Raw genomic sequence first — 19997 nt, forward strand, 5'->3', positions numbered from 1 at the left:
GATGTTGCCGTGCACGCTGATACACAACAATTTATTTGTGGAGCGAATACATTTTTGATATCCTTTATTAATTTTTTATTTGCCTTTAAAGATCGCTATTATACAATTTCAGTTTCCTTGTTGATTTTATTATCTTTGATTGCTCCATTTGCGTTTGTTTCCCATCGGCCCTTTATGTTTCATTTGGTTTAATTTCGTTCTATTTCGTTTCACATTTATAGAATACAACATAATTTATGAAAAGAACTATTTTAAATGGATGAAATAATTACGCAGCTATTAGACAGCAAGCTTTTTAGAAAAGCTACTATTTTACAAACTAGGTCAGTCAGATCAATATATGGAACATGCTATGGTCAGTACATTCAGAACATCCAGGTGAGTTTTTACTTATCTGTCAGTTAGTTAATCAATATTTATCCAAATTAATGATAATCATTTTCATTGGTTAATACTTAACTGATAAAAAATGTTTATAACTTATCAAAATCAAAGGTTTTATTCGCTATACTACACTTTAACATTCACCGATCTGTAGAATTCAGTTTAATTATATACAAGTTATACGACCTATTTTCTGTATTGTATAACATGTATAAATAGCAAAATAATGTGACGTCAGAAGTTGTATGTATACAATAATTCATGAATTACAATAAATAACAATAATCCATTGATTATATATGTATGGATTATTATATATGTATACATACTAAACCTGTATTACACACTTTTATTTGTGTTATATAATTCTTCATACCAGTTAAATTTGGAAATACTTTTATGTAGGAATCCATATTTATTTAACATTGAATAGCCAAAACGACCGTACGACGAGCCATTTTTAGTTTCGTCATAATCACGATATCGTCCTGAACATGCATGAAATATTTTCCACTGGACGTCAATCAACCTAAAATCAATCAATCAGTATTCAAAATAAGATTTTATACGACAATCAGGTCTTGATTGAATAATTAAATCAACAAGGCAATCTGTGTGGTACATGAAGCGGTACCAAACAAACTTGTAAAGAAAAAAAAATAACTGACAAAAGTAAACTATAATCAATTATCAGTCTAGTGGTTATTTTTGTATTATTTCTTTACAACTACTAGCAAGACTTGTCACACTAACTATAGAATGACTGTAAGTGGTACATTTATTTATTGCAAACTATGTCGTCGCAGATCTCAAAAGTTTACAACTTTATACGATAACAGTAAATGTGCGAATGACTGTCTGTTGACAAATTGCCTTAGGACATTAATCCGATTAATATTATATAACACTTGATAATTTTGATTGAATGATGAATTATTGATGTTTTAAATTTTTGCTTAGCTTATTCACCTGGGTTTAAAACTGAAAATAGTTATGTGTGCGTAAATAAGTATATTGATTATTTCTCGCCTTATTTTTTTTTAATTCAATTCAATTCTTTATTAACCAAATGTTTAAAACATATATGTACATGTACACATGATGTATAATCAATGTATACTAAATATAGATTACAAAAATATACGATCATGACAAAACATACAGAAGTATTAACTACACAAAAAATTAATACATGTAAATATAATTCCAAATATCAAATATATGTAACAAATGAACAAGGATTTGTATAGTGACACTATACAAATCCTTGAACTGAATTACAAATCATCTTACCGAAAACAGTAATTTCTGAGCTTCAGTGCTCTAAATATATATTTTCCTAAGTTGCACAAGTCTTTTACATTTATAATGCTCAATAATTGTAAAAGTTTATAACCAGATGGCTCACGCCAATACTATGGTTTAAAACAGTCACAGTGTGTTAAATGAACAAACAGACTTTAGTAATATAAATATTAACTATAGGTTACTAGATGCCTTCAACAACGAGCAAAACATGTACAGCATAGGACGCTCAAAACAGACTTTAGTAATATAAATATTAACTATAAGTTACTAGATGCCTTCAACAACGAGCAAAACATGTACAGCATAGGACGCTCAAAACAGACTTTAGTAATATAAATATTAACTATAAGTTACTAGATGCCTTCAACAACGAGCAAAACATGTACAGCATAGGACGCTCAAAACAGACTTTAGTAATATAAATATTAACTACAGGTTACTAGATGCCTTCAAAAATGAGCAAAACATGTACAGCATAGGACGCTCAAAATTGTTTCCCGAAATAATGCCGTATGTTTATCTGCTCAAAATAGAATTGTAATAGTTATTTCTCTCAACACAGATCTGTTGGTGTTTAACGCCTGTTTTCGATATTTCTATATTTCTTGAAGGTCTTTTTTTTTTATATCGGTGTATAAAGCCGGGAAGGACCACCTTCGGCAGAAAAATGGAAATTATTATTATTATTTACAGTGCTTATATAGATCTTATCTAAATAAACATTTACTCTAAGCGCTTTAAAAAAAAAAACAAGGATACAAGTACATATAAACAAATTTAAAATTAGAATAAAAATAGAAAGCGTACAAAATATAACTTAATATATGAAATTAAAAATTATTTATCAAAAATAATTTAAAAGTATAAACAAATTTTGAAAAAAATATTAAAAGAAAATCAACAGAAGTGCTTCAATTTAAAAATAGGACTAATAGCTTTATGCCTAAAAATAAAAAGTGTAAAGGAAATAAAAATGCGATAAAAAATAAGTAAGTATGAGAAATGTCTAAAAATAAAAAGTATAAAGGAAATAAAAATGCATTAAAATATATACCGAGATCGAATAAAAGTCTAATACCGTCCGATTATCAATAATGTGAAAAAGGCGTGTCTGAATGAATAAGTTTTAATGTTTTTCTTGAATGCATTCACAGATTCCGTGATTCGCAGTTCTTTCGGCAAGTCATTTCATAAAACGGCGGCCGCTCTATCTAACCGTCTCTTTCTGTATGTTTTTGTTCTAACTGTTGGTTTTACCAGAAGCATGTTGTTTTCTGACCGAAGAGTTCTTGCTGGCTTGTAAATGTGTACTAGTTCTTGAAGGTACACGGGTGCTTCATGTTTCAGTGCTTTAAACACATAAAGCAACAGTTTGTATTTGTAACGAAATGTTATTGGCAGCCAATGGAGTGATTTTAAAATTGGACTAACGTGTTCGTTTTTAGCTCACCTGGCCCGAAGGGCCAAGTGAGCTTTTCTCATCACTTGGCGTCCGTCGTCGTCGTTAATTTTTTACATTTTGAACTTCTTCTAGAGAACCACTGAGTGGAATGAAATGGTTACTTTGTAGCCGATCCATCATCCAAGATGGCCGTCAGCGGGGGACTTAGTTTAACATAGGAGCTTATGGGAAATGCATACAAATGACTTCTTTTAGAGAACCATTGAATGAAATGAAACCAAACATGGCCTAAATGTTCCTTATGAGGGGCTGACCAAGTGTTGTTACTTTGTAGCCGATCCATTATCCAAGATGGCCGCCAGCAGGGGACTTAGTTTAACATAGGACCCTATGGGAAATGCATACAAATGAATTCTTTTAGAGAACCACTGAATGGAATGAAATCAAACATGGCATGAATGTTCCTAATGTGGTGCTGACCAAGTGTTGTTACTTTGTAGCCGATACATCATCCAAGACGCTGCACAAGTGGATGAAATTTCTGGACAAGATTCAACTGAAGTAAAACCTTTCAGTCAAATTCCTGGACCAAAAGGATTATACAATATTCCTTTTTTAGGAACAGCATTTCATTTTAAACCTTTCAGTAAGTTATGTTAACTTTCTTAAGGAAGTAATTGTTGTTTTGAAGTTATATGTACTATAAATATGCCAGAAGAACAAGGGTGCATCAAAAAATTTCATTCGTAAATTTTAATTTCCTATTTATTGTATTGTAAACGAAAGGCACCCTTTAGTAATATTTATACGTTGTGTGTTTGTGATAACGTTACGAGAGGCAAATTAAGGAAGAAGGGGGGCTCTTTGAGGGAAAATTTTCGTTGATCATTGAAGGAATCACTGAAGCTTGACTGGAGCGGCCCCATCTTAGGCTGCTAGTGAACTCTTATCTTAGGAAAATTTCTCGATCCGCAATTGGTTTACAATAATAGCAAATAAATTGATATCTTGCCAAATCCCGTGGTACCTCCTTTATCGACTATGTCTATTTTCACGGAAGATAATTTATCAATGGAAATATTAACTTAGAAAATAAATTGTAAATCGTGGCAGGATATTGGTTACATATTTTAAATGTGTTTCACAACGTGTATTGACAAATACTTCTTAATTACAGATTGAAAACATTCTGATATAAAAATATATGTGTAAAAAGAACTAATTATGCCCTCATGGTGAAATATACAAATATCCTTCGCTAAACATTTTATATTATATTTCTTTCCACATATTAGCAAACTTGAATGATTTTTCTGTTCTCAAACCTCCATTTACATTTCGGAGCTAGAATAATTGTCCAGAGGTAAATTGGTTACTATCTATTTTTGCATCGAATGTTAAAGGAAGGTTTATAAAAGCAAATGTTTGCCCCTGACATTGAATTGCAAACATAGCAAATTTTTTCTAGCTTTTCAAAATCATGTTAATTTTATTGATGAATGAATAGTTTAGCGTAATCTATGAATAATTGCAGAAATTCAAAAATTGATACGAGCCAAGGCCTAACCTGAAAAGATATTTTACACACATTCACATTTTCATAAAACAAATATTGAAGATCAGCTAGTACTCTCAAGGTTTGTCAGTGGTAAAGAAATTGTTTTGACCCCTTGCCTTTTCCCGAACGACAGTAAATCCACGCCAAAGTAGGCATAGGCGTCTGTTTAGACCTCTTACAACAACACTTAAATTTGCAAGTGGCAAATGAAAACTTCCAGTCCGTTACCGGTCAACACGTATAACAAGATCTAAAAGAAAGGCGAGGATACCAAAGGCACTTTCACACTCATAAGTCAAATTAAAATTAACAACGACATGGCAATAAAAAACAGACCAGAAGACAAACAGCAGTATACAACACATACCATGAAAAAACGTAAGATTGAGCCACACGACCCCCTAATAAAAGTCAGAGGCTAATCTAACAATTGTATAGTTATTTTTCCCGTCCTGAATATGCATTGAAAGATTTGCCAATGGACGTCAATCAGACATAACATTTCAATCAATTGGCTAGCGAGGACCAACTTTATAAATCAGATAGCACATTTAAGTGTAACCACAAATATTGTTTTATGTATTTGTAGCAAAATACCTCCCTGATGATTTACTGAATGTCTTAAGCGACGCACGTGACAAGTATGGCGACATTGTTAAAATACGGATGGGGAAAGATTACATTGTTTATGTGTACCATCCTGATTATGCTAAAACAGTCTTTCAGTTTCCTTTTAAGGAACACCTCCGGGTTGGGATGGACCTAAGTGAGACTTTCCATGACAGAAGTGGTGTGCCAAGAGATCTTGGAACATTGTGAGTAGAAAGATAGTAAATGAAGAAACTGAGAATATATTTTGTACGTTATAGACGAGCGTTTTGTCTACAAAGTACTCATCGGTGATGCTCGAATAAAAAAGTAAAAAGGTAAAATAAAATAAGAATTTCAAGAGCAAAATGCTATAAAAAAACCAGGATTTTTTTGGTTTAAAATCTATACTTCTAATTGATAGTGTATGATTTTTATCATGCTAGCTCGTGTATTTCTTTGAGTATTCGTCAATCAAAAAAGCACATCATGAAAAATAATACTCTTCTTTTTTTATAGAACCGCATGTCTGTTAAAAAAAACTACAGTTTCGACATTATTATCGTCTATACCTGAATAACATCACGCAGCAGGTAATGTGCGTACGCGTGCGTCCACAAAAACTGCATTTGAATCAAGAATTTCCTACTTTTTCTTTTCATAACGCAAACGACGTTCGAGAAAGGGGGGTACTAGTAAATGAATATTATCAAATAGTTATATTGTTGAAAACAATAAAAATAAGGACAATTATCCGTCCAAATAATTTGAACATTTTATGGCCAAATAATAAGAAGCACTCCACTACCACACTCAGCTGTATAAATGCGCCTAATAAATAAATGAGGGTCTGGATGGGGCTTACAAAATAAGAAAAAAAAGGGTACAAAGTGAAGAATAAATAAAAAGGGCAAAAATAGAAAAATAAGATAGAAAAAAGTAATAAAGAATAGAGAATAATGGTGTGCTTCATCTATACGGAAAAACAAATAATGAAAAAAGAAAGTGTAAAATGGCCTACATGTTTTTTTTGTCGAGCCTGCAACTTTTGTTGCAGAAAGCTCGACATAGGGAAAGTGATCCGGCGGCGGTGTTAGCTAACTTCTTAAAAGCTTTACATTTTAGAAGGTGGAAGACCTGGATGCTTCATACTTTGTATATAGATGCCTCATGTTACGAAGTTTCCGTCAGTCACATGTCCAATGTCCTTGACCTCATTTTCATGGTTCAGTGACCACTTGAAAAAAAAGTTCAGATTTTTTGTAATGTTGAATTATCTCTTATTATAAGTAATGGGATAACTATATTTGATATGTGCGTACCTTGAAAGGTCCTCATGTCTGTCAGACAGTTTTCACTTGACCTCGACCTCATTTCATGGATCAGTGAACAAGGTTAAGTTTTGGTGGTCAAGTCCATATCTCAGATACTACAAGCAATAGGGCTAGTATATTCGATGTATGGAAGGACTGTAAGGTGTACATGTCCAACTGGCAGGTGTCATCTGACCTTGACCTCATTTTCATGGTTCAGTGGTTATAGTTAAAATTTTGTGTTTTGGTCTGTTTTTCTCATACTATATGCAATAGGTCTACTATATTTGTTGTATGGAATGATTTTAAGGTGTACCTATCTAGCGGGCAGATGTCATGTGACCTTGACCTCATTTTCATGGTTCAGTGGTCAAAGTTAAGTTTTTGAGTTTTGGTCTTTTTATCTAAAACTATATGCCATAGGTCATCTATATTTGGTGTATGGAAATATTTTATGATCTTTATGTCAGTCGCGCAGGTTTTATTTGACCGTGACCTCATTTTCACGGTTCATTGCACAGTGTTGAGTTATTGTGTTTTGGTCTATTTTTCTTAAACTATAAGTAATAGGTCAACTATATATGTTGTATAGAAGCATTGTTAGCTGTACATGTCTGCCTGGCATGGTTCATCTGACCTTGACCTCATTTTCAAGGTTCATTGGTCTTTGTTTAGTTATCTTGGTTAATGTTAAGTTTATGTGACAGTTGTATTAAAGCTTAGCTTTATACTTAGGACTATCAACATAATATCAATGATTAGTATAGAAGGCGAGACATTTCAGCGTGTGCACTCTTTTTTAACATTTGTCGTTTCTGGTCTTTTATAGCTGATAATGTGGTATGGGTTTTGTACATTATTGAAGGCCATACCGTGACCTATTGTTGTTAATTTCTCTGTTATTTAGTCTCTTTTTGAAAGTTAGCAACCATACCACATCTTATTTTAACAAATACAGAATGTACAAAAAACGAAGGACTCCAATCAATACTCTCATAAATGTACAAACTTTAATTCAGACAAGGCGATGCATGGGCTGCTCTCAGAAAACCATCACAAGAAAAGATGCTTCGTCCAGCAGTTGTTGCTAATTATGTGCCGTTGATTGAAAGAGTTACGAATGACTTTGTAGAGGAGTTGCGAAAGAAAGGAAGTGTAGACGATCTGCTTAAAGACTTGATGAATTATACAACTGAAAGTACGTATGCGTATATATCTTTATTTTTTTTAAAGTGATTTCCGTTTTCTGATTCTAAAACCCCATAAACATTAAAAAAACATCTTATGTATAATAACCATTTTTGTTGTATTGACCAAGATTATTCTGTATTCTGTTAAACAGTTTACGAAAATCAAATATGGCAGACATGCACCAACGACAGCCACTGAATAATAGGATCATGATTTGGGACAGACAAATGAAAAAATTTGCGATGCTTAACATGTTTGCGAACGCTCAATATTCCTTCTAAGAGGGAGACTGTGTAACAACGATTATCACTTTAACAAGTGCTTTTGTTTATGTTTGTAATATTTTTCAATGGACGTTATACCCAAAGTCAACCAACCTTTAAACTATATTTTAATTGTATCAGCTAGCATGTTCTGCTATTTTAATTTCTTATATATTTTAAAAATTCAACATTATCGTAAGAGTTTTTGTTGGAAATGATTCTGTATTGTAACCTTGACGATAGAGAACATGTGTTTTTATCAAAGTTCAAGGTTACAATATCGATATATGAGTATTATACCCTTATATTTTTTGCAGGTGTTGCAATGCTATGTTTTAACAGAAGACTAGGGTATTTGGAAAGTAATTCAGATACAGAAATTGTTAATCTTATCACAAAGTTCTTCATTGATTTCCAGACCTCGATTACCATGCCTTTCAAGACATACAAACTCTTCAGAACGAAACTTTATAAAAGATTCGAAAAGACATATTTGGACATTTATAGGTAAATAATTTATTTGTAGTGTCTTCTTCTTTGAGTCAACAAAGCTTCAGTATTGAATAATAAATGTTGATGCGCATGCGTGATTTATTTAATAACATGTATGCATGACAGGTTGAAAAACGCAGGTGGTACCTTTCGTGTATCGAGTGAATGAGGGTGTGTTTTTGTAAAGGTTTGATCAGACGAGCATATTTGTTGCTGAGATTGTGAATTCAGGAGCAGAAGCTAAGACAGGTCAGATTGAAGACCGGACTAAAACATCTTTTTTCTTATAAGACATATGATCTTTGGCTAAGGTGAAGTCAATCGGCAAACCTCGTGTGACCTCGTGTAACTCCGCTTCTCGCCATCTATCCGTTTGATGGAGATACGGAATCGGCCAAGTTGTGACGATTGAGATGGAATTAATAATGGAATAAGTCAACCGCAATTCCCAGAATTTATTAAACACATGTTGTCGGCTGTTGTTCGTCTATGTTTGATTGGTTCAAAGAAAATAAGATGCCGGCAAATGCTGATAAATTACAGGTTATCGCTGTAGGGAAAAGAACCTTTGCAAAACATCTTTCTATATCAATTCAGCAAATATACTATCATGTGAAGAAACCGTCAAGTTACTTGGAAATAATACCAACTAAAATGTGATGCACATATACGTAACAGAAAGGCATCACCATAGCTGAATGTTCTCAAGAGAGTTGGATCTATGTCTAACCAGATTGAATAAATCCATGTTGTGAGAGAGGGGGTAGTTCGATTACAAGTGATCGGTATTAAAAACATATACACATCTGCGCATGCGCCAAAATAATGTCAATATCTTTTGATAACAAATAAACATTGTGATGAAAGTGTAAGTATTATTTGTTAATGTTTTTCAGAGTCTAATATTCAATAACAAACAATTAAAAAAAAGACTAATAAGATTCATCTTCTATTTTAGGATAGGTAAAAAAGAGATATCAGCCCAAAGAAAAATGTTAGAAAAACTACAAAAAGAAGGTGACCTCGATCAGTATCTTCAGGACGAACCAAACTTCATATACTCGCTACTTAACGACACAAGAATGACGGATGAAAAAATCAACAGAGTTATTATGTCTTTGTTTATAGCAGGAATTGATTCGGTACGTATTTAAAAATTGGTTTATTATACGACCGCAAAAATTGAAAATTTTTTGGTCGTATATTGGTATGTCGTTGGCGTCGTCGTCGTCGTCCGAAGACATTTGGTTTTTGCACAATAACTTTAGTATAAGTAAATAGAAATCTATGAAATTTTAACATAAGGTTTATGACCACAAAAGGAAGGTTGAGATTGATTTTGGGAGTTTTGGTCCTAACAGTTTAGGAATTAGGGACCAAAAAAAAGGTCCCAAATAAGTATTTTTCTAGGGTTTTGCACAATAACTTTAGTATAAGTAAATAGAAATCTATGAAATTTTAACACAAGGTTTATGACCACAAAAGGAAGGTTGGGATTGATTTTGGGAGTCTTTTTGTCCCAGCAGGTTAGAAATTAGGGGCCAAAAGGGTCCAAAATTAAAACTTTTTTTGATTTCATCAAAAAAAGAATTATTGGGGTTCTTTGATATGCCAAATCTAATCGTGTATTTAGATTCTTAATATTTGGTCCTGTTTTCAAATTGGTCTACATTAAGGTCCAAAGGGTCCAAAATTAAACTTAGTTTGATTTTAACAAAAATTGAATTTTTGGGGTTCTTTGATATGCTGAATATAAACATGTACTTAGATTTTTGTTTATGGGCCCAGTTTTCAAGTTGGTCCAAATCGGGGTCCAAAATTAAACTTTGTTTGATTTCAACAAAAATTGAAAACATGGGGTTCTTCAATATGCTAAATCTAACCATGTATTTAGATTTTTAATATTTAGGCCCGGTTATCAAATTGGTCCCAAATTTCTCAAATTCCAAATTTTGGAAAAGTTTGAAGAAGAAATCTTTAATTGCACAATATTGCGCAATAGATTTGTAAGATCTTGACATTTGTTTTGTATCAGAAACTCATATTATGTCAAAAATTTGATCACAATCCAAATTCAGAGCTGTATCAAACTTGAATGTTGTGTCCATACTTGTCCCAACTGTTCAGAGTTCGACCTCTGCGGTCGTATAAAGCTGCGCCCTGCGGAGCAACTGGTTGATTATATGATGTCTTGGCCGTTTATATAGTGATAATTACTACCAGATCAAACATTTCATACTTACTAGTATTTGATTATTAGATAATCTTTAGGACTGTGTTTTTGATTGTTTGATTGTCTTCTTTTAAAAAATATTAATGATTCTGTGATTATATTTTATGAACACAAAAAGAGAAAATAGAGAAAAATAGGCAATGAAAATAAAGAATAGAGAATAATGATAATGGGATGTTAAAATATAAAGAATGGAGAAAAATTCGGCAAAAATATAAAGAATAACATACATAAAACCAATCGGCAATCCGCGGGTAAATCTGCTACTCTCCTTCTTGAGGTACGGAATCGGCCGAGTTGTGACGAATGACATAAATAACCCCGTCCAGACCCTCATACACGTTCAATATGATCATTCATCTTTTGTTTTGTTTCAGACTGCAAATACAATCGCCTTCGTATTAATCAATTTAGCATTGAATCCAGAAAAACAAGACCGGTTGTACCAAGAAATAAAGGAAACTATGGGTGATGAAAATACTCTCACTAAGGAACATCTAGCAGAAATGTCTTACCTCAAAGCCTGTGTCAAAGAATCTCAAAGGTAAAGAAAAATGGGAATCGTGTTCAGTGGACAAATGTGATGCCCCTGCATGCTTACATAATAATGGTATAAAGGGCTTTGTCTCGAGGCAAGAACGATAAAAGTGACTTATAGGTCTATTGCACCTGGTTTATTAATATTTATTTATGTATTGTATGTTTATAATCTGTACATATTTACACATGTCACTATAATATGTAATTTACTCACTAACTTACTTACTTACACATTGTTTAACTGTTTGGTGCGTTTAGTAGAATTATTAATTCATTTAATTGGATTTTGCAGGTTAGTGTTTCCATTGATGCTTGGTGCTATCCGATACCTAGAGGAAGATATAGTACTAGCAGGCTACCATATACCCAAAAATGTAAGTATTATATTGTACTAGCGGGCTACCTAATACCCAAAAATGTAAGTATTATATTGTACTAGCAGGCTATCATATACCAAAAAACGTAAGTATTATATTATAAATGTATTCATTAGGGATCTTAACCCTCTTGCTGCCAGTTGGTTTTTAGGTTAAATTTCGTGTGCCAGAAAATACGACAGCTCAACAATGACGTTATTCAATATATGACTTCAAGCAAAAATGACTGTTACATTTGGGACCCATGGAAGAACAACATAACGATGTTAAATATTTGGTTTTTTACTTGAAAAAGATACTGCAATAAGAAGCTTTCATAAATTCAAACAGACATGTGTGTCACTCAAGCACAGTCGTTGCGGACATATGTGTCCCTCCGACAACAAGAGGGTTAATGGTGTTTGTATATTTATATAAAAGTGAATAACTCACTAAACATAGAGAATAAAGATAAAACAAAAGAATAGATAGAGATAGGAGAAAAAGAAGAAAGAGTAATTAGTAACAAATTAGAAAAGAGAAATATGACTATCGAAGAGCCCCATTCAGATCCCCATTGAAATTGGTCATTCTGCAGGGTTAACTCAAAATAGGAACCACTGATTCTGCTATATGGCTAGAAGTTGAACATGATTCTATTTTGTTTTGATGGGAACATAACCAATCTTGAAATTGTATCATATCATTTCTGGCACATTAGACGATCGTTTGTCTACATAAGACCCAATAATGGCGCTTAATCTGAACACAATGGTGGTAAGGCCAAACCAGGTATTCCATATGAACAAATGATGAAGTTGTCATGCTACTACTGGTTGAAGTAATTCAATGTATATTCCGTCCATGTTTTCGTTTAATATTTTGTTCTGCTTTGTGTCTATCTCATTGGTTAAGCCATTTTAAAATGATTTGTATAGTTTGTTCTTATGTTGTGCGTTTACAACATTATTCCGGGTTAGTGGAGGGTTGTGTGCTCATGAACATGTTTTCCGCGGCTCGCCTTTGTATGCATTTTCTATTGTTCAGAGGTTATCGTTGGCTCATGTCTGTCATATTTGTTTTTCGTAAATTGTTTTGTTATGAATTGGACCGTTAGTTTTCTCATTTACATTTTTTCCTATTTTCATATTTTTCGGAGCCTTTGATAGCCGACGATACGGTATTGGTTTCTTTTTATTGCAGAAGGCAGTACGATTGCCTTTAATTGTTTACATCCACTTTTTTTTTACTATGATGAGGTGTCTCATTGGCAATTATACCATATCTCCTATTTGTAAATATATTGTCTCTGTACCTAGATATGTTTTCTTTGTGATGACCTTTGATCTTACTTACAGACACTCGTCCATCCAAATATGAATTCTATGACACTGGATGAAAGATTTTACCCGAGACCTACCGAATATATTCCTGAACGATGGATTCGTGATACAAATGACGATATTGCCAAAGGTCAGGATTTTCCATTCGGAATGATGCCTTTCGGGTTTGGACCAAGAGGGTGCATTGGACAAAGATTCGCAGAAACTGAAATGTACATCGGTGTCGCAAAGGTAATTGAAATTCAACAAAATTTTAAAGATGGAAGAATTGGGCAATATATGGTAATATCACATTATGCAAGCGTATTAAAAACTAGAATGTGAGTACGAGTACGGTGAGTGAAAAGAAAAAACATATTTTATAACTTCATAGTGAATATTTTGTAAAATAATTATGAAAATTAAACGAAACAAATTAATTTTAGTACAGGGGTTGAAGTCATAAAACTTTGCTCAGTGCTCGGACCAAAAAAATAATGCTCGAAACACTAAATCTAGCATTTTGATTGGTTGATTTTGAAGTACGAGTACAAAAAAATGACTCGAAAGTGTTATGACTTCAAGGCCAGTTGTTTGGTATCACCTTAAATATGTTTTTCTTTTAAAAAAAAAACTTCATTGGATTAATTACAGTTTGACAAAAAATAATTTTGGTCATTTAGAGGCTTAACATTTCCTTAAAAAAATAATAGAACGTGATTAAAATGTTCAGTTATCTCTCTGTAATTTTATGAGCCACCTTAACAATAACGTAGTCTTTGAGGTAACTCGTTACTCCGTTTCATATTACAATTTATGAGAGTTTTTAAAAGGGAGATTTTTTTATATATAACCAGTACAAGGCAACACAAATTCAAATTATATATAGACAAACTGTCTTCATCAAGACCGTGTGTTTTCTTATACATCACGTCAAACTCGATTTATCCATGATGTTGGTTTTTTTATCAATGCTAAAAATATTTTTGTTCTTTAATAAATTACAGATTTGGTTACCAATACCATGTGTTATCTGTTTCAGGTTATACAGAACTTCAAAATAGCTTTACCGCCAGGAGTCACGGGAGTGAAAACAAAGCTCAAGACTTTTACAACACCGGCTGAAAGTGTTTGTCTACATCTAACGGACAGAAATATATCGAACGTATAGCATATTATAATTACTTTACATCATTAATACTCTTGATTTAATACTCTACATTTAGCATCATATATTTTTGTACAACTGCATTATTTAGTTAGCCAATATAAACTGTTAGAATATACATGTCAGCAGATTAAACAAGTTTTCAGCCATGTTTTGTTACGAATCAGGTTCATTAAAATGTTTAAGGCTTATTTACTTTTTACAGTTAAATATGGTTTCATAATGAAACGTTTGGGGAAAAAGCAAAATCTAATCATCTCAAATATATTGATGTAAAATTTTAAATTGTATAAATTAAGTCCAAGATGGAAAACGGGATTTAATATTTCAGATTTAATTCTAATACTAAGTCGTATGTTCTATTGGTTCTAACACATATGATTGACGTTTCGACTCTGTCTTTTGGACGGTTTTGTATTGAGATAATCGTTTCCTCCGAATTACATGGCAAATCAAAATAATGACCAAAACTGATGTCAGTCCTAAGAGAACAGCTAACACACTGATCACCACATCTGAAAATAAACAGAACATAGTTCAATAGATATACAACATAAACGATTTAACATAAAGAGGACACAATTTTAGAGCGAACAGGTGATGAGTATCACTTCTTTATATACTTTATTGAAAATATCTGAATCCGTTGTAGATCCTGAATAAAGTTGACATACTAGTAACTGTTCTTGCTATGTTCATTTGTTAGCATTACAATGGTTCGATATGTTATATTCACTGAAAGATAGGTGCAATTGTTGGTTTTCTGGTGCTGTATTTTGGGGGTTGAATATTTTTTGCTGTAAATAATTAAGACGAAAACAGGGAAGTCATTAGAAGATGTCGCACTTTTTTTAAAAAGATAAATACTGTAAGTTTTATTTGTATATGCCAAATGTGTCATATAAAACAGCCTTCACGAGTAATGTTACCTCACCGTTCACACTCCAAGCAGAAAGGTGTTGCATTTACACGTATGTCGCAAATTCGGTCGTTAATGGTATGACTATATATATGACCAATGAATGTGAGGCATCTGTGAAGTTCATAATTCTTATGCATGATTTGCTGTAAAGTGGTTTGTGATCTTGATTAACTAACCGTGAAAGAAACGGAAACACAATCAATTATCATATAAACAAGAATGTGTCCCCAGTACACGGACGCCCCATCCGCACTGTCATTGTAAATGGGAGAAAATCTTTAACTTGGCATTTAATTTAGAAAGATTATATCATAGGAAACATGTGTACTATGTTTCAAGTTGATTGGACTTCAACTTCATCAAATACTACCTCGACCAAAAACTTTAACCTGAAGCGGGACAGACGGACTGACGCACAAACCAGAAAACATAATGCCCATAAATGGGGCATAAAACAATCTTAAGTAACATTGTGTTGTGTCGATTTAGGATCAAATCATTTTATTTAGCATATATGAGGAAAAACAATTCGAAATGTTAACCGTTTTTAATCTTTATAGGTCGGCCCCTTGATGATTGATCCACGGAAATAAAGAGTGGGATATAGCCGAAAGTTTTACTCGAAAGACTGTGGAATGATTTTATTTTAATGTCAAACTAAACACGAAATACGATTAACTGTGATTTAAACTTTTTAAATGTTATGTTAGGGTAATACATAACACTACATGGAGATAACTCTGTTAAATCAGCTAAAGGTTTTAATTACGTTGTATTGTTTAGGATATATATTTAGCTTCTCAATTATCAAAATAAGTGTTTGACAAACTGATATATAACCAATACATTTTTACTGATAAAGTGGACGGTTAAAATTTTTGAAATTTTTACATTTTTGTCAAAGGGTCAAAATGAATGTAAAATTTTGACAAAATTTTATGAATATTAAACGAACCAAATTGATATTAGTCAAGGTGGTGGGTATCACCTTAATGTAAAAAAATGATGAAAATGCATCTTATTCAAAGATAAACACAAGTTCGAGAAGCGTAAAAATATTAAAACGAATAAATGTCCTGTATTAGCATATCGGACCGGTCCGAAAAGTTGAATTGATATCCGAAAGGATACGTCGTCAGTATTTTATATGGTGATTGGTGCGTATTAAGACAGTTTGATTTTATTATGACATTTCTAAGTAGCAACATTCCAGCATCACCTGCATACTGTGTATATATCTCCCAACTGATACGATATTCCCGTGCTTGCATTTCCTATCATGATTTTCTTGATAGAGGGTTACTGCTCACAAGGACGCTATTAAATCAAGAGTTCCAAATGGTGAAGTAGAAATCATTTCTTCGTAAATTTTACGGACGCCATCACGAGTTGGTTGACCGTTATGGAATAACCGTTTCACAAATGATATCGGATATGTTCCAAACGTCGTAACTACAATCCCCTTCCCTTTCATAAATGTGACCAACCGAATTAGACTATTTACCGGATTTTTTTCTTATCTCATAAGCAACACGACAGGTGTCACATGTGGAGCAGGATCTGCTTACCCGTCCGGAGCACCTGAGATCACCCCTAGTTTTTGGTGGGGTTCGTGTTGTTTATTCTTTAGTTTTCTATGTTGTGTCATTTGTACAATTGTTTGTCTGTTTGTCCTTTTCATTTTAAGCCATGGCGTTGTCGGTTTGTTTTCGATTAATGAGTTTGACTGTCTCTCTGGTATCTTTCGTCCCTCTTTTAAGAATTGAATGCTTCTTTTTGTAAATTCATTGGGGTATAAAAGCCTTCTAAAAATATATGCACGGTCAATGCTTTTACAACCCTATGAAATAACTAAGCATTCAATACTTATAATAACATTTTTTAACTATGATCATGAAAACACGTTTACTATCAAGTTTTTCTTTTGTTTACCCTATGCAATTTATTGTGGAAACGTGTGTCATCATGTATGTTACAATTCATTTAATTCATTTTGAAAGAAGAATGACGCGAAATTGCTGTTAGCCAATCAAAATAACGTATAATAATGAAACATACATCTATTGTAATCATTTAATCGTGTTGATTAATTTTTTATCAGTGGGGTACCAATTTTTGAGGAATTCGTGGCTATAGGCACACCACGGATTAAAATGTTCAACGAAGTGATAACTTTATATAGTCTTGTATGCAGACTTTGGCGAATCCACGAAATCAAATATCCACGAAGATACCAATTTTCCTCAAAACACGAATATTGGTACCCACGAAAATAAATGTAGCAACATATCTTTGGAACTGTTTTCTTCTCCTGACAATTCACTCACAACTCCTGCCATTGTTTGCAAATAACTATGGCAGGTTGGTAGACCTTTAGGGATGTATCTATTCTGATGTTCCCACGCTTCGTTAAGCATAAGCGCCATTCCCTCGACCATGTGCTTATCAATGTGACAGTGCAAGAACCACATCCCAGGGTTACTGGCAACTATTTTGATAATTACATAGCCCCCATATGGAACAACTATCGTGTCTTTACGTACAGAATTAATCAAGTTTATTCCTGGAATATTATTGTAATTATTCCACGATGCATTTCTCCACTTGGCGTGATTGCATTGGCTTTGTTTATTAGAGTGTGTATCGCTGCATTTTATGTCCTCTGTGAATACGAACTTGCCATTATTTGTAACTTCTGGAAACACCATCTTCAGAACTTCGAACGTATGGCCATGCATATGAATAGGATGAGCTATCGTTGCTCCTTGGCCAAGACTCAACAAAACTATAATGACTTCAGATCCAGATTTTAAGTTTAAAGAATGGCTACATGTACAGGTTTGTTCATCAGTGCACCCATTACAGTCTGTATCTGTTTCAAACGGTTGTGTGAGAGGTGCAACTGTTGGCCAACGAAAAATACGTCCATTTATGGATGATTTATGACCGGGAAATCCAAAGTTCAAGAAATGTAAAACCTTTTCGTTTGTTTCTTTAATATATTTTACATTAAAATCATCATCTTCTATATTTTCGAGAGATTTTAAGTCAGTCACGGGTACGCATATAACATTCTCCCTATGTGGGTAGACATGAAATGGACAATTTAATACACGAAACTTATTATCATTAGTGTGAAATTTCATGGCTGAAGAATCTCCTTTCTGAACATTAAGAAATCCAAGTCCAATGTTATCTCCAATCGTAAGATTTGCCGACGAAAGAACACTTACGGTGATGTTGTAAATTCTTTCCTCGGCGTAATCCAAATCTATTTCAAAATCATACCGCTCCGCTGGAAATATGATTATTTTATCTACTTCATTCGCCACAACCTCAAATCCGTCAGTTTCAACTACATTCAATTTCAAACCTGGGATTGAAAATAAGAGGGTACGATGGGAGCCAACTGCAATTAGTCTAAACAAATAGCGACTACCTTTCCTAACATTGAACGTTTCAATTGGGGCAAGAATATCTTTAAACTGTCCTCGGCCGTTGATTAGGATTGAATGAGGGGATGTATCATATAGTTTATCATTCAAATCTAGTAATGCCATTGTATCATACTGGTGGTTCCATTCTTGAATCTGAAGTATATGCTGATTCATAAATGGTATTGGGAGACGCTCCTTTTTGCGAAGGACAATAAAAGCGCCATATAAACCCATGTCTCTCTGATTCCCAACATGAGAGTGGTACCAGTAAGACCCTCCAAAACGAGGCTGAAACGTGTAATTAAAGGATTGGCCTGGCATTATTGGGCATTGTGAAACAAATGCAACACCATCCATAGCTGGGTGTTTTAGCTGATCTATGCCGTGCCAATGAATAGTAACAGCCTCATTGATCAAAAGATTATTTACAATTACTGTGATAGTTTGATTCTGATAAATGAAAATAGATGGCCCTGGCATGGTTCCATTGGCAGTTATAAGGTTTCTAGTCAGATTCCAACCATCAGCAGATGTAATGTTATCTATCGGAACTGGACCGTTTTCTTTGGGTGAGAATAATTGTCTTTCCTTTGCATACACTTGGCCGAATTATCTTACATGAAGCTGGAAGAATGTTTTCACATTGAACACTATATTTTTTTGTACTGTAGTCCTGTCATGTAGTGTTATTGCTTTAGTGTTATATTTAACATTGCCATAAAAGCGCGAGGTTTGCTAGCCGCAAAACTAGGTTCAGCCCACCATTTTGTTTCTTAAAATGTCCTGTACCAAATCAGGAAAATGGCAGTTGTTATCTTATAGTATTTTTTTAATGTGTGTTGCATTGTCGTTTTAGTGTTTCTGTTGTTTCGTTGTTTTCCACTTATAGTTGATGTGTTTACCTCAGTTTTAGTTTGTAACCCGGATTTGTTTTTTCTCTATCGATTTATAACTTTCGAACAGCGGTATACTACTGTTGCCTTTCTATATCTGAATGTGCTGGGACATGAGATCGGTGCCTAGTGGAAAAACAATATTAACAATGTCTCTTTTAATACAGAAACAATTAAACACTCAGAGATTCACCTAGCGTATCATATAATCTATGTTAGAATTCACTTATAGATAGACTAATAATTCGGATTGACTGCAAGCATTTTTTTTCAATACGCGAACTTTATTTTAACCGGATACCAGGAAGACGGATAAAATAAGAATTTGTAACTAATTCAGATATAATCAAATAAGAATTATTAAAATCCGAAGAATAGAAATAATCAACTTCTCAAAAAAATCACTCTAAACAAGAAATGTACATTGAAAAGTATATCCACGAAAAATTTAAATGGTATTACACAAGTATATTGTAAAATGAATTGTTAAAAAATCCGAACTCATCCTGCCGTGAACACAAGGAAAGAATTCATGAGGACTATATAAAAAAGTGAAACAATATATTTATAAATATTTTACAATTCATCTTTGAGATACTAATTTTTCCCCAGTATGTACTTACCTTG

At 33.2% G+C, this 19997-nt stretch overlaps 2 protein-coding genes across 2 annotated transcripts; one reads left to right on the forward strand and one right to left on the reverse strand.

The window, feature by feature from the left end:
- The first annotated feature begins 340 nt into the window (after positions 1-340).
- LOC139494253 (probable cytochrome P450 12a5, mitochondrial) lies at positions 341-14798 on the forward strand. The gene is made up of 10 exons (XM_071282423.1): positions 341-378; positions 3595-3740; positions 5242-5467; positions 7573-7751; positions 8325-8514; positions 9458-9641; positions 11110-11276; positions 11565-11646; positions 12987-13202; positions 13993-14798. The coding sequence occupies exons 1-10, from the start codon at positions 341-343 to the stop codon at positions 14119-14121; spliced, it is 1557 nt and encodes a 518-aa protein (XP_071138524.1). The 3' UTR covers positions 14122-14798.
- A 2485-nt stretch (positions 14799-17283) lies between these two features.
- LOC139494254 (uncharacterized) lies at positions 17284-19078 on the reverse strand. Its single transcript, XM_071282424.1, has one exon. The coding sequence runs from the start codon at positions 18955-18957 to the stop codon at positions 17284-17286; it is 1674 nt and encodes a 557-aa protein (XP_071138525.1). The 5' UTR covers positions 18958-19078.
- Between the last annotated feature and the right edge of the window lie 919 nt (positions 19079-19997).

The sequence above is a fragment of the Mytilus edulis genome, chromosome 11, assembly GCF_963676685.1.
Source record: "Mytilus edulis chromosome 11, xbMytEdul2.2, whole genome shotgun sequence".
Classification (NCBI taxonomy): domain Eukaryota; kingdom Metazoa; phylum Mollusca; class Bivalvia; order Mytilida; family Mytilidae; genus Mytilus; species Mytilus edulis.